Source organism: Myodes glareolus, chromosome 24 (genome assembly GCF_982192425.1).
Source record: "Myodes glareolus chromosome 24, mMyoGla1.1, whole genome shotgun sequence".
Taxonomy (NCBI): domain Eukaryota; kingdom Metazoa; phylum Chordata; class Mammalia; order Rodentia; family Cricetidae; genus Myodes; species Myodes glareolus.
The window spans coordinates 1,496,524-1,513,748 of record NC_142049.1 but is presented as its reverse complement, the minus strand read 5'-3'; the positions used below and the strand labels follow the sequence as shown (position 1 = coordinate 1,513,748).

At 50.9% G+C, this 17,225-nt stretch overlaps 1 protein-coding gene across 3 annotated transcripts in view; it reads right to left on the bottom strand.

Moving 5' to 3' along the window:
- Window positions 1-3,512: 3,512 nt before the first annotated feature.
- Window positions 3,513-17,225, bottom strand: part of Dgat2 (diacylglycerol O-acyltransferase 2) — a 30,183-nt gene continuing 16,470 nt past the window's right edge. For all 3 annotated transcript variants that reach the window (XM_085682945.2, XM_048435067.3, XM_085682944.2), the window contains 6 exons: window positions 14,323-14,430; window positions 14,074-14,144; window positions 8,355-8,559; window positions 7,705-7,879; window positions 6,501-6,703; window positions 3,513-4,625 (listed from right to left, as the gene is read on the bottom strand). In XM_085682945.2, the coding sequence (XP_085539071.1) occupies window positions 4,471-4,625; window positions 6,501-6,703; window positions 7,705-7,879; window positions 8,355-8,559; window positions 14,074-14,144; window positions 14,323-14,430 (917 nt within the window). In that variant the 3' untranslated portion in view covers window positions 3,513-4,470. The remainder of the gene's footprint in view (window positions 4,626-6,500; window positions 6,704-7,704; window positions 7,880-8,354; window positions 8,560-14,073; window positions 14,145-14,322; window positions 14,431-17,225) is intronic.

The following is a 17,225-nucleotide window of genomic DNA, read 5'->3' as shown; positions in this document are numbered from 1 at the left end:
CAGAGAAAGACGCTGAGAATTTTACCCAGTAAGCCACTGTCACATGGCCATACACAGATTACTAGAAATTGGTTAAATTAAGATGTAAGAATTAGCCAATAAGAAACTAGAACTAATGGGCCAAGCAGTGATTTAATTAATACAGTTTCTGTGTGGTTATTTTTAAGGGCTAAGCTAGATGGGCGGCCGGGATGAACAAGCAGCCCCCTGCAACATCTAACACTTCTTTGCACTGAACTTGCAGCCTCCTTTTGGGATTTTTTTTTCTAATCTTCTCTTGTTCATTTTATAACTTCCAAGAACAAAATGAAAACATGGGTTGCCCTTTTCATAATATTTTGCTCAGTAAGATTTAATGTTAATTAATATGTTAATTTGCTGATTTATTAAAGGACAGCCAGTCACTTTATTCAAGGTTGGGGCTACGGCAAGGGAGCTTTGCAGCAGGGAGACAGGGATTTTCTCCGTCAACCCTCTACGGGGTAGAGGGCGACCTTGATGCTCTTGCTTCCACAGCCCAGTACGTGTGTAGAATACCAACAGCAGTAAAGTTTAGATTTCAAACACTTGATTTGTGGTAAGTAGCAGACATGGTGATAAGTAATGTTTGTGTATCCTAGCAACCGTGTGTGAGATTAGACGGGTCAGGCTGTAGTACTGAGCTCGACTTCTTTTTGGGAGGAAGGGGGCTCAAGACAGGGTTTCTCTGTGTAGCCGTGGCTGTCCCAGTACTCACTCTTCTGTAGACCAGACTGGCCTTGAACTCAGAGATCCGCCTGCCTCTGCCTCCCAAGTGGGATTAAAGGTGTGCGCCACCACGCTGGGAGCTCAATTTCTAAAGCTGTCTGACTTTGCTATTACAAACCCTACAGTCTACTTAATACCCTGGGTTTCTTTTCATATCCTGACACGCTCCTATCCGTCGGCTGCCCATGGCTGTGTCTGTGCTTCAGAGGCAGAATTAACACCATCACTGCTACCGTTTTCTGGATAGGACCCATGGGCTAAGCGCCAGGGTGAGCATTTCCAGCTCAGCTGTCAGCTCTCTCCGTATAGCGTTGTTCAGGAGTACAGATAAACGCATTTAAAGGTGCAGAGGCTGAGACCCTGTAAGTCACGTGAAAGGTGGTGCTGATGGCATCTCCCATGTCTTAGGTGGATGCAGCCCAACCTCGGTAGTCTACGATATTAGGGGTGAAGAAGGAAATAATTCAGTTTTCAGAACTGTGGGAAAATGGGGGGTGGGCTTTTAGAAATATGGGTGATTTGCCCCTAATGTTTCAAGTGCCTAGAAGACAAGAGCATTCCATCTCTGGAGGAAGAGTAAACAGGCAGTGAATGCTGATTGGCTGTGTGATGGAGGTCCCTTGGCCCCTCTCCACCAACTTTCCCAATAATGTATTCCAAATAGTGGCTAAGTTTCTGGCTAGTCTTCCTAGTCCACTGATCTGTAGCTGCTAGGCTTAGAATAGAAGCCCGGTGAGCGGCAAAACAGAAGTCAGACAGCCTTGTTATCTTTCATTGGAACCGTCAGCGCCCCCTTGTGGCCATGGGAAGAATTGTGGAAACGACACTCCTCAGGCTAAGGCAAACCTTCCCAACATTCACCCACGGTTCTCCAGCTCTAGCTGAAGATCAGGCTGGCTCAGCTCTGGACACACTGTTGCTAGATGGTCCTGGGCAAGGGAAGCCCTTATCCACACTGAGATAGCTGAGTTTCCTAGTACACAGTAACCCTCACTAATAGGAAATGTGATCTTTGGGAATGTCCTAGGGTAGTCCTTGTTGGGTTGGCTGCACACCAGGACTGGTACTAGAAATTTGGTGTGGGCCTGAGGCTCTCACCAGAAAATGGGCCTTGCCACCACCAGAACGAAATGCCCGTCTTCTGACCTGAGCTTTCATGTTCTTGAGGCCTGCCTGGTATAACAGAAGTCAGCAGGGGCTTCCTCCTACTCTATCCTCTCTGCCATCTGGAAACTGTAGAAATGACCTGCCTGTCCGCAACCACTGGATCCTAAAAACCAACAGCACAGGGCGGGAGCTCCCTATCTTTGCGCTGGCTGCTCGGCCTGCCTCCCTCCGCCTGGCAAACCTCTGCTGAGGACTCCAGGTTGGCCTACAGGGTCCCAGTCACAGCTCTGAGTGTCCCATGGCCTCTGCAGCCCACCAGGGCTTCAGGCAGAGGAGATGCCCTGAGGCTGGGGGATGGCAAATGGACAGTCAGGAGGTCTGTGGTCTAACGGCAGGAGCTCTGGCTGCTGAGTAGTTCCCAACTGAAGGAACAAGGTCGCCTATTCTGAGACCTGTAACCACAGAGGTGACATCAGGCCTGATTTCCACCTTTGTAGCTTAGCTGAGAGTAAGCACTGGGAACCGTGACTAGTTTGTGAAGACCCTTCCAGCTCTGCTGTTCTAGAACATGACCACGTACAGAGGTAACATGCAATGAGGCTACCTGGCCCTTGCCTCTCGGCGTTCCCCTCCTCCTCACATCCAATGAAAGTGAGACTAGAACAACATCATTCTCTGTGACACAGACTTGTGGCTTATATTGTTCACTGCACACTGGCTCCTCTCACTGCTATGCTTGAACAGTGAGTGTATCTGTGGAAAGGTATACAGGGCAAGGATCTGTGAATGGCCTTCGGTCAAGTCAGTGGGGAGTGGGGGGGGGTCTTGCCATCACCCACATGAACAAGGAAAGTGGATCTCTTCATCAGACTGAGATGCTTTTAGCTCTGGCCAATACCTCCAAGACCTGGACTGTGGCCTTGGCAAGGACGGCAATCAGAGGGCCCAGTAAAGCATCAGTGCCTGCTTTAGGATGGTGGGGGCAAATGCTTGAAGTCACTACCATTTTCTCTTTCAAAAAAAAAATTATATGTAGGGGGCTGGAGAGATGGCTCAGAGGTTAAGAGCATCGCCTGCTCTTCCAAAGGTCCTGAGTTCAATTCCCAGCAACCACATGGTGGCTCACAACCATCTGTAATGAGGTCTGGTGCCCTCTTCTGGCCTGCAGGCATGCACACAGACAGAATATTGTATACATGATAAATAAATAAATAAATATTAAAAAATTATATGTATGGGTATTTTGCCTACATGTGTCTGTTACACAGCTTGTGTGCCTTAGGCCCACAGAGGCTGTCAACTCTCCTAAGACAGGAGTTACAGACAGTTGTAAGCATCCATGAGGATAATTCGAAATTGAACAAAGGCCTAAGCAGCCAAGGCCCTTGACCATCGAGCCGTTCTCCAGAGCTGTAGCCATTAGGTTTTGAAGCCAGTTGTTACACAGCCAGTAAGGGCCCAAGTCTAATGGAACCCGCAGAAAGTAGGAACTGCAGTCTGCCCTGTGCAGTATAACAGATAGGATGTAAGTGCAGTGGGAACTGCAGTCTGTCCCATGCAGTAGGACAGATAGTGTGTAAGTGCAGTGGGCAGTGCAGTCTGCCCCGTGCAGTAGGACAGATAGTGTGTAAGTGCAGTAGTAAAGAATGACTCACAGGTAGTTCTTGTTTCCATTTATTAGTCTAGGAATATACAAAAGTGTGACATGGCACAACAATCTCATGGAGAGAAAACAGAATACACAGGAGGGGGATGGCTCTCTTCCCTGGCCCAATGCCTCAGGAAGGCACACATGTGAGGCTTGGGTACGGGGCCTCCTGTCCTGGACCCAGTGTGCTACACCGAAAGCCAGGCCCCTTTGTGAACAGAAGAGAGACCCTTTCTCACACCAGACTTGGGGTGTGGCTCAAGAGAGCTCAGGCGGCTGAGAGAACATGCTCCGAGCCACGAATGAGCTGTGCTGAGTCTATGGTGCCAGCCTCCAGAGTAAAACCAGCCAACAGCAGCGAGATAACCCAAGACAGTACCTGCGGGACATCCTTGTCCCTAGCACAGTGTACAGGAGGCCAGCATAGGCTCAGATTGGAGAAAAGGGGTGGAGTGAGGAGCAGAGAGGAGACTCCAGCGGGTGTTCCCCAAAGGGGGCCAACGCTGTTCTCTGCATCCTCCCCTTGGCAAGAAGAACCAGACCTTCAGTCACATGTGGGGTGATGGGAATGGAGATATTTGCTAAACATGGCCCCTGCCTCTTGAGAATCCCTGGGGCAGAGAGGATTATCTAAGTGGCCAAGTCATGAGGACTGTCCTTCCCCAGTTCAGCAGGGCCAGGTGTCTGTTGTTTGGGGAACCCTAAAGGGGGTGGATAAGAAGCATCAAGGCCCAGAAATGTCAGCCACCACCTTGTGCAGGACATACTAGACATGAGAACTTAAAATACTGACTCGCCCCTTCTTACAAAAGATCTAACATGGCAATGGTTTAACAAATTATAATTTCTTTTAAATAACCCACAGACACCCATGACGCTTCCAAATTTACAGAGCAAAATGCACTTGAGAACTTGGTAGAAAAGGATTCGCAGCCGCTCCTTCCAGGAGCTGGACCCCACGGGCTGGGTCAGTTCACCTCCAGCACCTCCGTCTCCGGAAGGCCAAATTTGGTCTTGTGATTGTCAAAGAGCTTCACCAGAGCCTCCATGTACATGGCGTGGTACATGTCAATGTCCTTCTGGGTCGGGTACTCCAGCTTGGGGACGGTGATGGGCTCACCCACTGCAGAGAAGGGCAGAGGCTCTGGTCAGTCAATGTCACTGAGTATCCCAGCCCTGGGTGCCCAGTGTGATATGAACCTGTGTTCTGTGCTGACCATGTGCTAGGGACTGTCCCTTGGTCCAGTTGAGAATAGTATGGCCTGGCAGCATGGCAAAGACCCCACCCAAGACTGTGGCCTCTGAGTTGGGGGACCCAGCTCCACACTCTGCTACAAGTTCCAATGTGAGGTGTAAGACCAAGCACAGGGCTTTGCTTTTGCTTTATCCAGGACAACCTCTGCCCCTAGGAGCCTCAGTTTCCCCATCTGCCATTGGGAATATCTCACAGATCCTTTCTAAAGATTCTAGGAAGATCAGAACACGCTTGAGCGGCTGGTAAAGGCGTGTAGAGGTGAGAACACCCTTCACATCTGTGCTTTGCTTTATTTTCTCATTCTATTCCATGTTCAAGGCCAGCCCACACCACAGTCCCACCAGCCCCAACTCCACTGCCACCCTTCCAGTCCAGGCTACTGAAAATCTCCACTTGGTCCATTCTAACCCTTTACTCCCCTTCTACCTAGCAGCCCCAGGGATCATTTAAGTTTATACATAAACGAAGTTCTCATTCCTAATCAAAAAAAAAAAAAAAAAAAACAAAACAAAACAAAAAAAAAACCCTCCTTGAAGCAGGCAAAGAGCTTCACCAGAGAGCTTCTCTCTGCAGAAAGCCACAACTGGTCGAAATTTGATCCTGGTGCACTCAGCCCTGACTGACACATCTACAATGCAACCCCCACACCTACGACTCAGGAAACATCTCAAAAGAGACCAGCTGTACGACTGTACGAGCCAGGGGATCAGGAAGTCTGCTGAGGGATTCTGTCTCCTGAAAACGACAGGGAAGCTACAACCATGATACTTCAACAATATGGCTGCCTGAACAAGACTTGAACAATGACAGAACACGGAAGGGGGCGGCACTCCTAGTCAAATAAACACCAGCAACTAATGACGGCTGAGACAAAGAGCTAAGTCCCCTTACTGGTAACCAACAACAAGAGGTCAGTCCTGAAATCATATCAATAGTGCCCAGAGCTCCCCTCTCCACCGTCCTGCGGCAGCTTTCCATCCTACAGCCGACAGGCATTAGCTCAAGCCCAATCCCTTCGGCCACCCCTGTGAGCAGTGCTCCCTGTAGGAGCACTCAGATACCAACGTCTGGACATTTCAGTCGCTGGCTTGTGCCCTTAAATCATGCTCACATAAACGTATACAGGCTCACACCTAGTAAGTGGTTTTCTGCATAGTTTAACTTGTCCCAAATACAAACATACAACACTACAGTTTTTTCTTTTAGTTCCAACGGGTCTGTACTCTAGTTATATTTTCTTTCTGCTAAACAAACAAACAAAACCCCCAGTATGTTGTTTATATAAATTCTGTTGGGCCGGTTTTTATTTTATTTTGAGACAGGGTCTCGCTATATAACCCTAGCTGGCCTGGAACTGGCTGTATAGACTAACTGGCCTCAAACTTGCAGCAATCCTCCTGTCTCTGCCCACCACACTGGGATTATAGGTTTGCATGACTATACTTGGCTCTTCCTCCCCTGTTCTGCTGAGAATTCCCATCAGCCAGCAGTCTAAGAGCTGTCTCCCACTTAGACCGTCTCTGAAGAGCAGAGGAGCACATAATCCCTACACACCCTTGTTACAGCCACGCGGTCACTGCAGCAACATTCTCCTAACAGGTTTGTATTCACCACTGCATGGCTCATCATAATAGCTCAACCTCCACCTCCCTCATCACTCCCACCAGTACCCAACTCCAGGTCCTTAGGACAAGGGTCTCATCTGAGCCAGGTGACCATGGAGGCTCGGTCTTAGGGACTTACCAACAGTGGTGATGGGCTTGGAGTAGGGCACCAGCCCCCAGGTGTCAGAGGAGAAGAGTCCTCGGCCATGGAAGATGCACGGGGCGAAACCAATATACTTCTGGAACTTCTTCTGGACCCAGCGGCCCCAGGAGCCTTCCTCAAAGATCACCTGCTTGTACACCTCATTCTCTCCAAAGGAATAGGTGGGAACCAGATCGGCTCTGGAAGAGAGAGGTCCAGATTAGCCAGACCCCAATCTCTGGGCCTGGCTCTGCTGTTTGTCTGTCCAGCGGACCCCAACTCCCCCTCAGCCTGATTCAGCTCATCTTACAGCCGAGCACACTATCCATCCCTGCCCCTCCTATCTTTGGTCTGGCCTGATTGGACAGCAGGCTATAGAAAAGCCTCTCCTGAAACCCAGGGGGAGATCCAGGGACACAGAGAGAGCTCTGTCCACAGCCATGCTCCAAGATTCATGGGACATGGCTGTGGATAGAACTCTCTCTCTGCCCTCAATGACTTGCCGCCATTCATTGGTCTCACAAAAGTCCATCATTCTAGGACCCTACTCTAAGGTCTTCCAGAGCTGAGATGCGGGAGAACAGCAAGCAGCTTAGTTTTAGACTCCAGTTCTGTCCCCAGAGCATCTCGTCCAGTAGGAAGAGGGCACTCTCGTCTCCTCACCCACTAGGAAGTCTAAAGGAGCCTAGAAGGTAGATTTGCTTCTCAAGCAGCTATGTCTCCTGGTTTGCTAGAAATATCAGGATTCCAAGCTGCCAGCACTCTCCAATAGGAAAGTTTCCCCTGATGCTTCAAGTGATGCCATTTCCTTCCTGGTCTCTTGCTCCCTTTGGCCATGTGTGAGTATGTGTGTGTGTGTGTGAGCATGCGCATGTGTGTGTGTGTGTGTGTGTGTCCCCACGCGCACACATACACATGCTGAGGACTGAACCCAGGGTTCACACAAACCAAGTATTTGCTCTACCACTGAGCCCCACATCTCTGACCCCATAAGTGGTAAGTCTCCTCATATGTTCTAAATATAGACCTGGCCTCAAAAGTGACTTGCAAGTGCCCAGGGACAGGCCACACACATCTTCGCACTGCCCACACTTGGACAAGTCAAGCCATGCAGCGTGGGCTCCAACCTCTTTCATTGCCCTCCAAAGACCTTTTATTCTGGGCAGAGGAAAATAATGGAGATGCAGGTGTAGGCACTTACCCATGACGCAGGGCCAGTTTAACAAAGCCTTTGCGGTTCCTCAGGGTGACTGCGTTCTTGCCAGGCATGGAGCTCAGGGACTCGGCTGCACCTCCCACCACGATGATGATAGCATTGCCACTCCCGTTCTTCGAAAGCAAGTAGTCTATGGTGTCTCGGTTGACAGGGCAGATGCCTGGGTGAGGGGAATATACAATCAGGACTGCTCACAGATGCATTCATTCCCTACCATTATATTACCACCAAGAATAAAATAAAAACCACTATAGATGGATTCCAGACCCGTTACTCTCTTGGAAGATGGATGATCCTTCCTCCCTAGGCAATTCATTTTTCCTAAATTCAGATTACTTATCGATAAAATGTGGGCAATGGTATGAAAGCCAAGCTGGCAGGGATCGTGGGTAGGTGGGCCCAGGCAGTAGGCAGCACAGTGGCTGGTATATCTAGAGAAGGTGGGAGGAGACCCCTGAGGTGTCATCCACGACGGATCCCGACCTAGCTTATCCGCTGCAGGCTGTCTTTACCTGCATGCACAGGACCAGCACCTCATGGGAAGGGCACTCCAGTTCCCTGCATCGCTTTACCCAACGGGGAGGCGCAGGTCTCGACAGCGGAGCCCAGCAGGAGCATCTGAAGTGGACTCTCACCTCCAGACATCAAGTACTCCCGAAGCACAGGCATCCGGAAGTTGCCAGCCAACGTGGCCAAGTAGGGCCTTATGCCGGGGAACTTCTTGCTAACTTCGGTAGCCTCCGTGCTGAAGTTGCAGAAGGCGCCCAGGCCCATGATGCCGTGGGGATGGTACCCAAAGATGTAGTTCCTGGTGGTCAGCAGGTTGTGCGTCTTCACCAGCTATAAGGAAATGTGTGTTAGAACCAGCTGGGAGAGGAGGACACCCAACGGGGGGAAGGAACCTGAAGTTTCACACCCTGATGTGCTAGGAGCCCAAAAGGCTGCAGCGACTTTCCAAGCCTGTCCTCAGACCCTCATTATTAGAAGCACAGCGCCAGTGGTGGCAGCTGCCGGGCTAGGAGTCCCTGGCTGGGTGCTTGTCTTCTTTCCCAGCCAAACACAGTCCAAACCTACTAAGTCATGCACATCCAGACTTCTGCCTTCCTGCTTCTTCTAGGCTTTTTACCACGGTGACTTCCCTAAAACCCACACCCAAGCTGGACCACTCAGACCTAAGGAGGGGCCTTCAGCCTTCACTGGCTAGTTTAGATTCTGAGTTTGGCAAGGAGAGCCATGGCTTCAGGTCTCCCACTAAGACTTTCATGGTCACTGCATACTGCAGAATCTTCAGCAGCTCAGAGGACAAGCCCACACAACCCACCTGCCACCTCTTTACAGCCTAGTGTGGACAAAAGGATGGTATAGCCGAACCAATACAAAATTTCTGCCAAGCAGCTAGGCTCAGCTCAGGTTCTGAAACAGGTAGGCAGGGCAGGGCAGGGCAAACCTCAGTCCTACCACTGGGTCATCCTGGGGGAGGATTGGGAGGTGACTGGCTGTGTGGCTGTGGCAGCTGAGTGATCTAAACTCCCTATGATCAACAAAGCTGTCCTGTTGATAACTGGCTCCTAGGGGTCCACCACCTGCCCTGAGGCAACTAAGTACCTGCAAAACCCCAAACAAGGGGGACACCAAGCCTGAGATACTGTGACAGCATACCAGCATCCCAGCATCCCGGGAGCACAAAGGGGATGGAGGTGCTGAGAGGGAGGGAGAAGGGGGGTTTCTGTCCTGGAACTCACACTGAGGACCAGGCTGGCCTCAAACTCACAGAATTCTGTCTGCCTCTGCTTCTGCCTCCCAAGTGCTGGGATTAAAGGCATGTGTCACCACTGCCAGAATTCTTAAGTATAGGAAAGTTTAAAAAAATAAAAAAGTCTGCATTCATTTTTCATTCTATAGAAATAAACCACTTGGTCCTTTTCCTATTTAGGAACAGGCCTTTCTTTAAAAACAAACAAACAAACAAACAAAGAAATAAAATTCAGGCTTAGTCTACGTAGTGAGTTCCAGGCAAGCCAAAGCTACACAATGAGATTCTGCCAATAATCATAATAATATCAAAAAAATCCCACAAGAACGGGCTGCAGCATCAGTGCTGTCTCTAGGGATGTGCCCTGTCTAGCTTATCAGGGTCCTCAAAGCTCCACATCCCTGTGCCACAGACAATCCACATGACAGCGCTCACTCAGATCCTGACTGACAGACATTTCCCTCTTAAAATGATGCTTTAATAAAAAGCCTCTTCTAACCATGTTTCCAACAATTATTTTTGCGAAATAAACTCCAGAAATACAGTTCCTAAGTTGAGTAGCCTGAAGATACTGGTTTGGAGCTACCCTGCCTCAGAGAGCGGCATTCATATCCTCCCCACCTAAGGTGTGTGCTGGCACCCATCTCTGCACCGGCACTGGCACAGAGTCTCTAACTACTGGATGAATATAAAAAGACCACATTTTCTTTTACTCCAATATAGGAACCTCCTAGGTGAGTCAAGGGTCCTTCTGCTCAGTGTGAGAGAAGAGGATTGTTGCTGATGGCAGGGTAAGATGGAGGTGGGAGAGGAAGGAACGGGCATCTGGTGTGGCTGTATGTGTGTAAATGTGAACAGGCCTCCCTTGGTGTCACACCCCTGGTGTATACGACACTTGTACTCTTTCCTCACTTTGCCTTTGGCAAGCAGGTTAACGCTGTCTGGAAAACAACTCTCAGCTGACCACCAAATAACCAGGGACCGGCAGCGGGCTCAGCCAGGGCCGAGGAGCAGGGCACAGGAACCGGGAAAGGCTGCAACTGTGCTCTGCCCGCCCAGCTAGCTCTCAGTGAATCAAGCAGCGTGGCCAATGCCCACAGTAAGGCACCGAGGGAGGAGCTGGGCAACTGGTACTGGGTTAGAAACTCTCTGGAGCCTGCGGCTGGAGCTGGGCGCCAGAGCACGGACTGGATGGGAACCCCCTGACTATCTAGGTTGTTTCCTAGGGACATCACAGTGAGCCAGCTCCACAGCTGCACAAGGTCACTCCGGTTTCACTTCTCCCTGGACACCGTGAGAGTGATAAGTCACCTCTTAGGAACCTAGCTGGCTCTTTAATAATTCCCTCCCTCCCCAAGGCTCTTATCTGATGGGACACGTGGTTAACAATGTCCTTGGGACACTGTACAGGTTAATGGCCCCAGGCAGTACCAATAGAGACGTTTGTTATGGCTTTGATCTGTCTTCACGACACTACTCTTCCCAACTGGACAGAATGTCCACTCTGCATTGAGGGCAAAGGTCACTGCTGCCGACTGTTCTGTTGACAAAGTCCCAGCCCAGCGGTGTTCAGGCCAGGCTGGTGAGTGTCAGCCTGGGCAGATTCCTGGCAGGTCACTCCCCACATCCTGCTCCCAGGCCAGGTTTATTCTACTCCCAGCCCCATGCAGAGAAACACACCCAGTTCCAGAGAACAGCAGTAGCTTGCCTAGGCAGGGCATGGCAGCAGGGTGTCTTGTGAACTTGGGACAGTCCCTCTTCTCTGGGCCTCAGTCTGTGAAATGAGAGAGTTGGACAGAGGGCTGATTTGAAGCCCAGAGAGTCTTTCCTAATCTCCAAAGGTCTTGCCTACCCTCCAGGGAGAGGAAGTCCAGGATGTGGGCCACTTCTTTTATAGAAGGCTATAGTTCCAGTAGCTGCTGAAGGGGCCAGCCCTAGTACTCCAAAAAGGGATGCCCTCTGGGTCAGCTAGATGACTCTGGAGAAGGGAGCTCCAGTTAGAGAAATGGAGACAGGGTACACGGGTCTAGCTAGAGGTCTCGATGACATGACTCACAGTAGGACCTCAGGAAAAAGGGGTGGAGCAGGCAGGTCACACAGCTCTCAGGCACAGATTATTAGACCTGACATCAAGGGCAAGGGATAGAGCCTGCCACTCAGGGTGAGGCCCAGGTACCTCACTGGGCATCTCACAGATGTCTGCCCTGTGCCTCAACAGAACAGGGACAGTGAGAACACAGGGCTCGGCTGGGTCTTTTTTTTAATTTAAATATTTATTCATTTATTTATGGCAGAGTCTCACTATGTAGCTCTGGAACTATGTATGTAGCCTGGAACTTTGCTATATAGACCAGGTTGGCCTTAAAACTATAGAAATCCAGCTGCCTTTGCCTAAGATTAAAGGAATGTGCCACCACACCCCACTAGGTTTATTTTCATTTTACATGTATGAGTGTTTTACCCACATGTATGTCTGTGCACCATGTATGTGCAGTGCTCTCAAAGGCCAGAAGAAGCAATGGATCCCCTGGAACTGGAGTTACAGATGGTTATGAGCTGCCATGTAGGTGCTGGGATTTGAACCCGGGTTCTCTGGAAGAGCAGCCAGTCACCTTAACCCCTGAACCATCTCTCCAGTCCATCATTTGGGTCTTCTGAAAGGGTAAAGATCGGTAGGAGTAGAACAGCTGAATGCTTAGATCTCATCAACCATCACTTGCTGGGAGAGGGGAGCTACCAGCCTGCAGGAGGCTTCCTGACGGCACAGTGGCAGAAGACACAGCCCCTGGGGCAGAGGAGACAGAGCCAGGCAGACCCAATAGCGTCTCTCATTTGCAGCTGAGACAAATGGTGCTCAATAAAGCTGAGAAAGCTATTCAGAGAGTGAGAAGGAATATAGTATGATTCATTAGACTGATGGTAAGCCCAGGGCTAACTCTCCATCACCCACACCCTAGCGAAGAGCCCAGCACTAGACAGGCCCCCAAATGGCAGGTCTGTAAACAGAATGGCAGAGCAAGCTCTTAAATCCTAGTTCCAACAGTCAAGCAGGTTTGGGAAGAGGGACTCTTTCTAGTTGGGAGAAAGATCTGGGGCCAAGTCCCTCCCCGAGGAACGGGCAGTTAGCAATCGGGGAGGACCCTGGGATGCATGTCAGAGGGCCTGGCACCGCTGCCATGGCCTTGCTGGACATCTCGAGCAAGGCTTTGGCCCTCTATGGAGGGAAGCCTAACTCTAGGAGACAGAACAGTCATAGGAATGCCGGCAGTAGGCAGAGTTTGTGCACAGCCACTCCCACAACACAGGGCAGGGGAGGAATGCGGGGCTACCTGACCACCCGGGCAGCTCACCTGGTGTCTCAGGGACTGACTCACAACAACATCAAGCACACCAGTCTGCGTCACGCAGGACACTTTCACACGGACACACTGCCTCCGTTTTCAGCGCTCTGCTGTCTACCGGGTGGCCTCGGCGGCAAGGGTGGGCATGCGTGCTAGGGCTGGATGCCAAGAGTGCCGGCCAGACAGGTCTTTTCCCTGTGGGGAACCCTTCAGGCCCACTCACGGTCCTCTAGTGTATCAGGACTAGATCATTCTGCCTTCCCATCCAGTCTGCAGACCAGACAGGGCCAGCTGGAGCCAAGAAGACACCAACATTGCTCCTGCTGGGGACACAGGTCCGTCCCAGAGAAGACAAATGCCCATAAAAGCCAAGTGAGTGCCCACCAACAGTCAAGGGCACACAAAGAGGAAGCAAAGAGGGGACTTCTGCATCTGGGAAGACAGTCCCACCCTGGATCATACTGGCCTCCACTCTCCCAGCATGAGCCCCTGTACTCCAGTAGACTCTGCTCGGTTGAATGGAGAGGTAAGTCCGCCGTGGTGGGAGGAACCTGGGCCCTGTGGCAGGACAGCAACTGGAAGCTCTGCTTAGCTGCTGACTGGCTCCACCAAGCTTGTGCCACTCTCTACCCTCCAGCTCCCTCTTCCATAAAGAGGATCAAGTAAATGGCTGCTTCCAGGGTGAAGGTGGCGGACGCTTGCTTCTGTTCCCCTCGTAGTCCCCCCAGTCTCAGGCTCACCCTCAGCTCTCCTCACCCCGTCAGTGCCACACATCCTACATCCTTCACGTTCCAGGCGTCCCACGCTCTAAGCACGCCCCTTCTCAGGCCACCTTGCTGTAAGTTACAGCCCCAATCTCCACCCCAGCGTGAGAAGCAATACCATAAAACACACAGCGATGACAATGTTTTAAATTACATTTACATCCTACAGGCCCTTGGTGTAGAATCATCTTTTAGATCCAAACCAGTCTTGATCAACAAGTCTTGCGTCCCCCGAAGAATCAAATGAGAAGCCGGCGACTATCATGCTTCTCCTGCTGCCCTGGCTGCCATGTCCTTCTATAGCGACTGATTTCAAAACCCCTGCTTTTACTTTACCTAGTCTACAGATCAAGAGTTGCCTCCATCTGTCATGGAGTCAGTAGAGCATGGGCAGAGAGCTGCTCAAGGTGGGAGATTCCAGACAGCTCAACTCAACGTGGTCAGTTCATATCTCCATCTATTCCCATCCTCCCAAGACAGCGCACCACGTCTTTACCTGGATGGGAAAGTAGTCTCGGAAATAGCGCCACACGGCCCAGTTTCGCACCCACTGCGATCTCCTGCCACCTTCCAGGAAACAAAGCACAGTGTTGGGAAGGAGCAGGCGGGAGGGACACAGCCAGTGTGAATCCCCCAGGGAGGTGTCTGCCAGCCCACGCGGCATTTCTGCACCTGCCCAGTGTGCCCCTTCCCACAGACATTCCCCCTGGGGGGACGAACACAAGCAGCAGACCCAGATACTTACCTTTTTTGGGCGTGTTCCAGTCAAAGGCCAGCCAGGTGAAGTAGAGCACAGCTAACAGCCAGCAGTCGGTGCAGAAGGTGTACATGAGAATCAGACTGCAGGCCACTCCTGGGGGAGGTGGGACAACAGGTGAGGGGACACTTTCCACAGCACTAACCTATGGCTCAAGGAGGAGAAGCAGGGTCAACGGGCACAGGTGGGTCCTAGTGCTAGGGATACCCGGGCTTGAGCCGGGTAACACAGGGACACTTCAGCTTCTCGTGAAGCAGTTCTTGATGTCTCTCCTCTTGCATGATCCCTTTGAGTCATTAAAGCAGGGTGACTTTTCCGTTTTAGATGAAAACTTGTCAGGAATGACTTGCCCGAGCTAACCCAGCAGGACAGAGGAGGGGCCAGGTTCAAACCCAGCCTTGGAAGCCCATGGTCCACAATCAGCCTTAGAAGTTCACCAGGGGTAAGAAATCTCAGATTGTCAACGTGGGGTTAGGGTGGGGTAAAAGGGGGTATCTGTCATGGGAGGGCTGTCCCTAGGCAGCCCCGGACCAGAGACAGGGCCCACTAGGCCCCCCTTCCTCAAACACTTAGAAAGACTCTCCTGGGACACCTATTTGTGGTAACTGTCCTCGGGGCCAGCTGGCTCACCACAAGGCTGAATGGCCTGGCCCCCGGGGAAAGGAGAGCCAGCATGTCATGCTCCTCCCCTAGATCCGCTCACCAGGGCGTCTCTTTCCAATTTTCAAATCCAGCCTTCCAGCCCCCTCAGATCCTTGTCCCCTCCCTCCAGAGGTTTCTTAGTATCAAATCACCCGACCACACAAACCGAATTCTCCACACTGGAGGACCCATCTCTTCACCCTGGCATTCGACCCAACTAGGGAGGAGGCAGGGACTCGGGCTTTACAGAACTTTCCAAACACAGTGCTGAGCTTCAGAAGGTGACCATGGAAAAAAGAGTAAGGCCAGATACAGATCTCCATGGGCTTGAGAGCAAGGACACTGTGGCCCTCGTCATCCTCAGCCCAGCCCCACTCCTGAGCTGGCCTTCCCCTGGGACAGCTAGAACCGAGTTACCAGACAACAGCAAGATAACTTAGCAGGTGCACATACAGGAGTTGAGTTTTGGGGAGCATCTGCACCCCACACACCCTGTTGAAGACAGTGTGGGTCCCTAAGGCAGCTGGAAAAACAGTCCTGATTATATTTAGGATGTATACAGTGCACTGTTCCAACAGTTTGCCCCAGGCCCTTCCTGGGTCCTAGAAGAGAGTCCGGTCCAGCCCTAGCCTCCACAGGTGTCCAAGCAAAGGCTCACTGCATTCCAGGTAGGCCAGGCAAGGCCCACGGCGTTCAGGAGGGGTGACGTGTGAATATTCTAAAGACCTCGCTGCCATCAGGGAGCCCAAACCCCACTGCTGGGAGGCTGGTCACCATGGGGAGGAGGTATCCATACATACCTGCCCTGTCTGCATAGCTAAGACAGAGCAGTGAGTGACAGAAGCCCAAAGTCCTGGCCCTACACAGCTGGGGGCTGCCCCTGTCCTCTCAAATGTGCATTTTCTCTCACCACCCTCTCTCCTGTCCAACAGAGCTCAGTCCCTGAGTCCCTGAGAACCTTTGGAGCTAGAACAAGGTGAGATTACACTCCAGACCCAGCCACCAATAAAGAAAGGGTCTTTTTTGTTTTTGTTTTTTGTTTTGTTTTGTTTGTGTGTGTGTTTTTAGTAAGTAAAAAACGGAAGAAAAAAAAAAGCTGCCTGCTGGGTGTGGTACCACAGAGCACACAACTTTATTCCCAGAACTCTGGAGGCAAAGGCAGGTGGATCTCTGTGAGGTGAGGCCAGCCTGGTCTACATACATACAGGCACAGGCCAACCAGGGCTACACAGTGAGCCCCTGTATCAAAAAACCTGGTGGAGGGTTGGGCAGGACAACCGCACCATAAAATGCCTTCCTTCTGGGAAACCTACAACAGCTCCCTGCCCCCCCCCCCCGCTCCCCCCATTCTCAGGTAATGAGATTGACACCCATCAATGCCACTGGATCCAGGACATGCAAGCACAGGGATTGAAACAGCCTGCTTGTTCCATGCAGAGAACGCTCAAGAGTACCTGCATACATCCCTTCCTGTTCCTGGTAGCCACAAGCAGCTCACAAATGCAGAGCTCTGGCTCCCAGGCTGGTGGTACAGGGAAGGTGCAGGAGCTCTTCAGTAGGAGCCACAGCAGCAGGGCTGTGGAGAGCAGGACAGGACGAAGCAGACTCGGGGACTGGCCCTGCCAGGTCCTGGCCATTACCCATACCCAAGCCTTTACTTTCTTACAGAGCGCATTGGGAAGATAAAATGACGTGATGTTGGAATTTAACACAAGGTCTGGAACACTGTTAAGGGTCTATGGACTTGTATGGGGGAGCAAAGTGACATTCAAATTTTCTACTAGATCCATATGGAGATTCAGCATTTCCTTCATTGAGGGACAAACCACGGGAGTATTAGCAAAGCCTGCTGACATGATAGCAAGAGACGGCAAAGGTGTTTTCATACTGCATTACAGCAGCCTCGCAATCTTGATGACACTTCATTACTTAAGATTAATATTTGTTACAGTAGCTGATACTTCCTAACTAAACAACATAATAAAAAAAGCATACATTACTAAGTGTCCAACTAGGTTTCAAAGGTTACATATTTATATTCCAGCATTGTTAGATAGATACTTAAAAAACCCAGTGCACTCCGTATATATTATACAATTAAAAGCACCAAGAAGGCCCACAGCTTTCACCAGAATTCTAGAGGGCTACAAGGCACATTAGAAAAACAAAACAAAAAACTGTTTAATGTGAATAGTATCCATAACAATCTGTGCAATACAGAGTAAGCCTGTGCCAGCAGGTTTGGGACA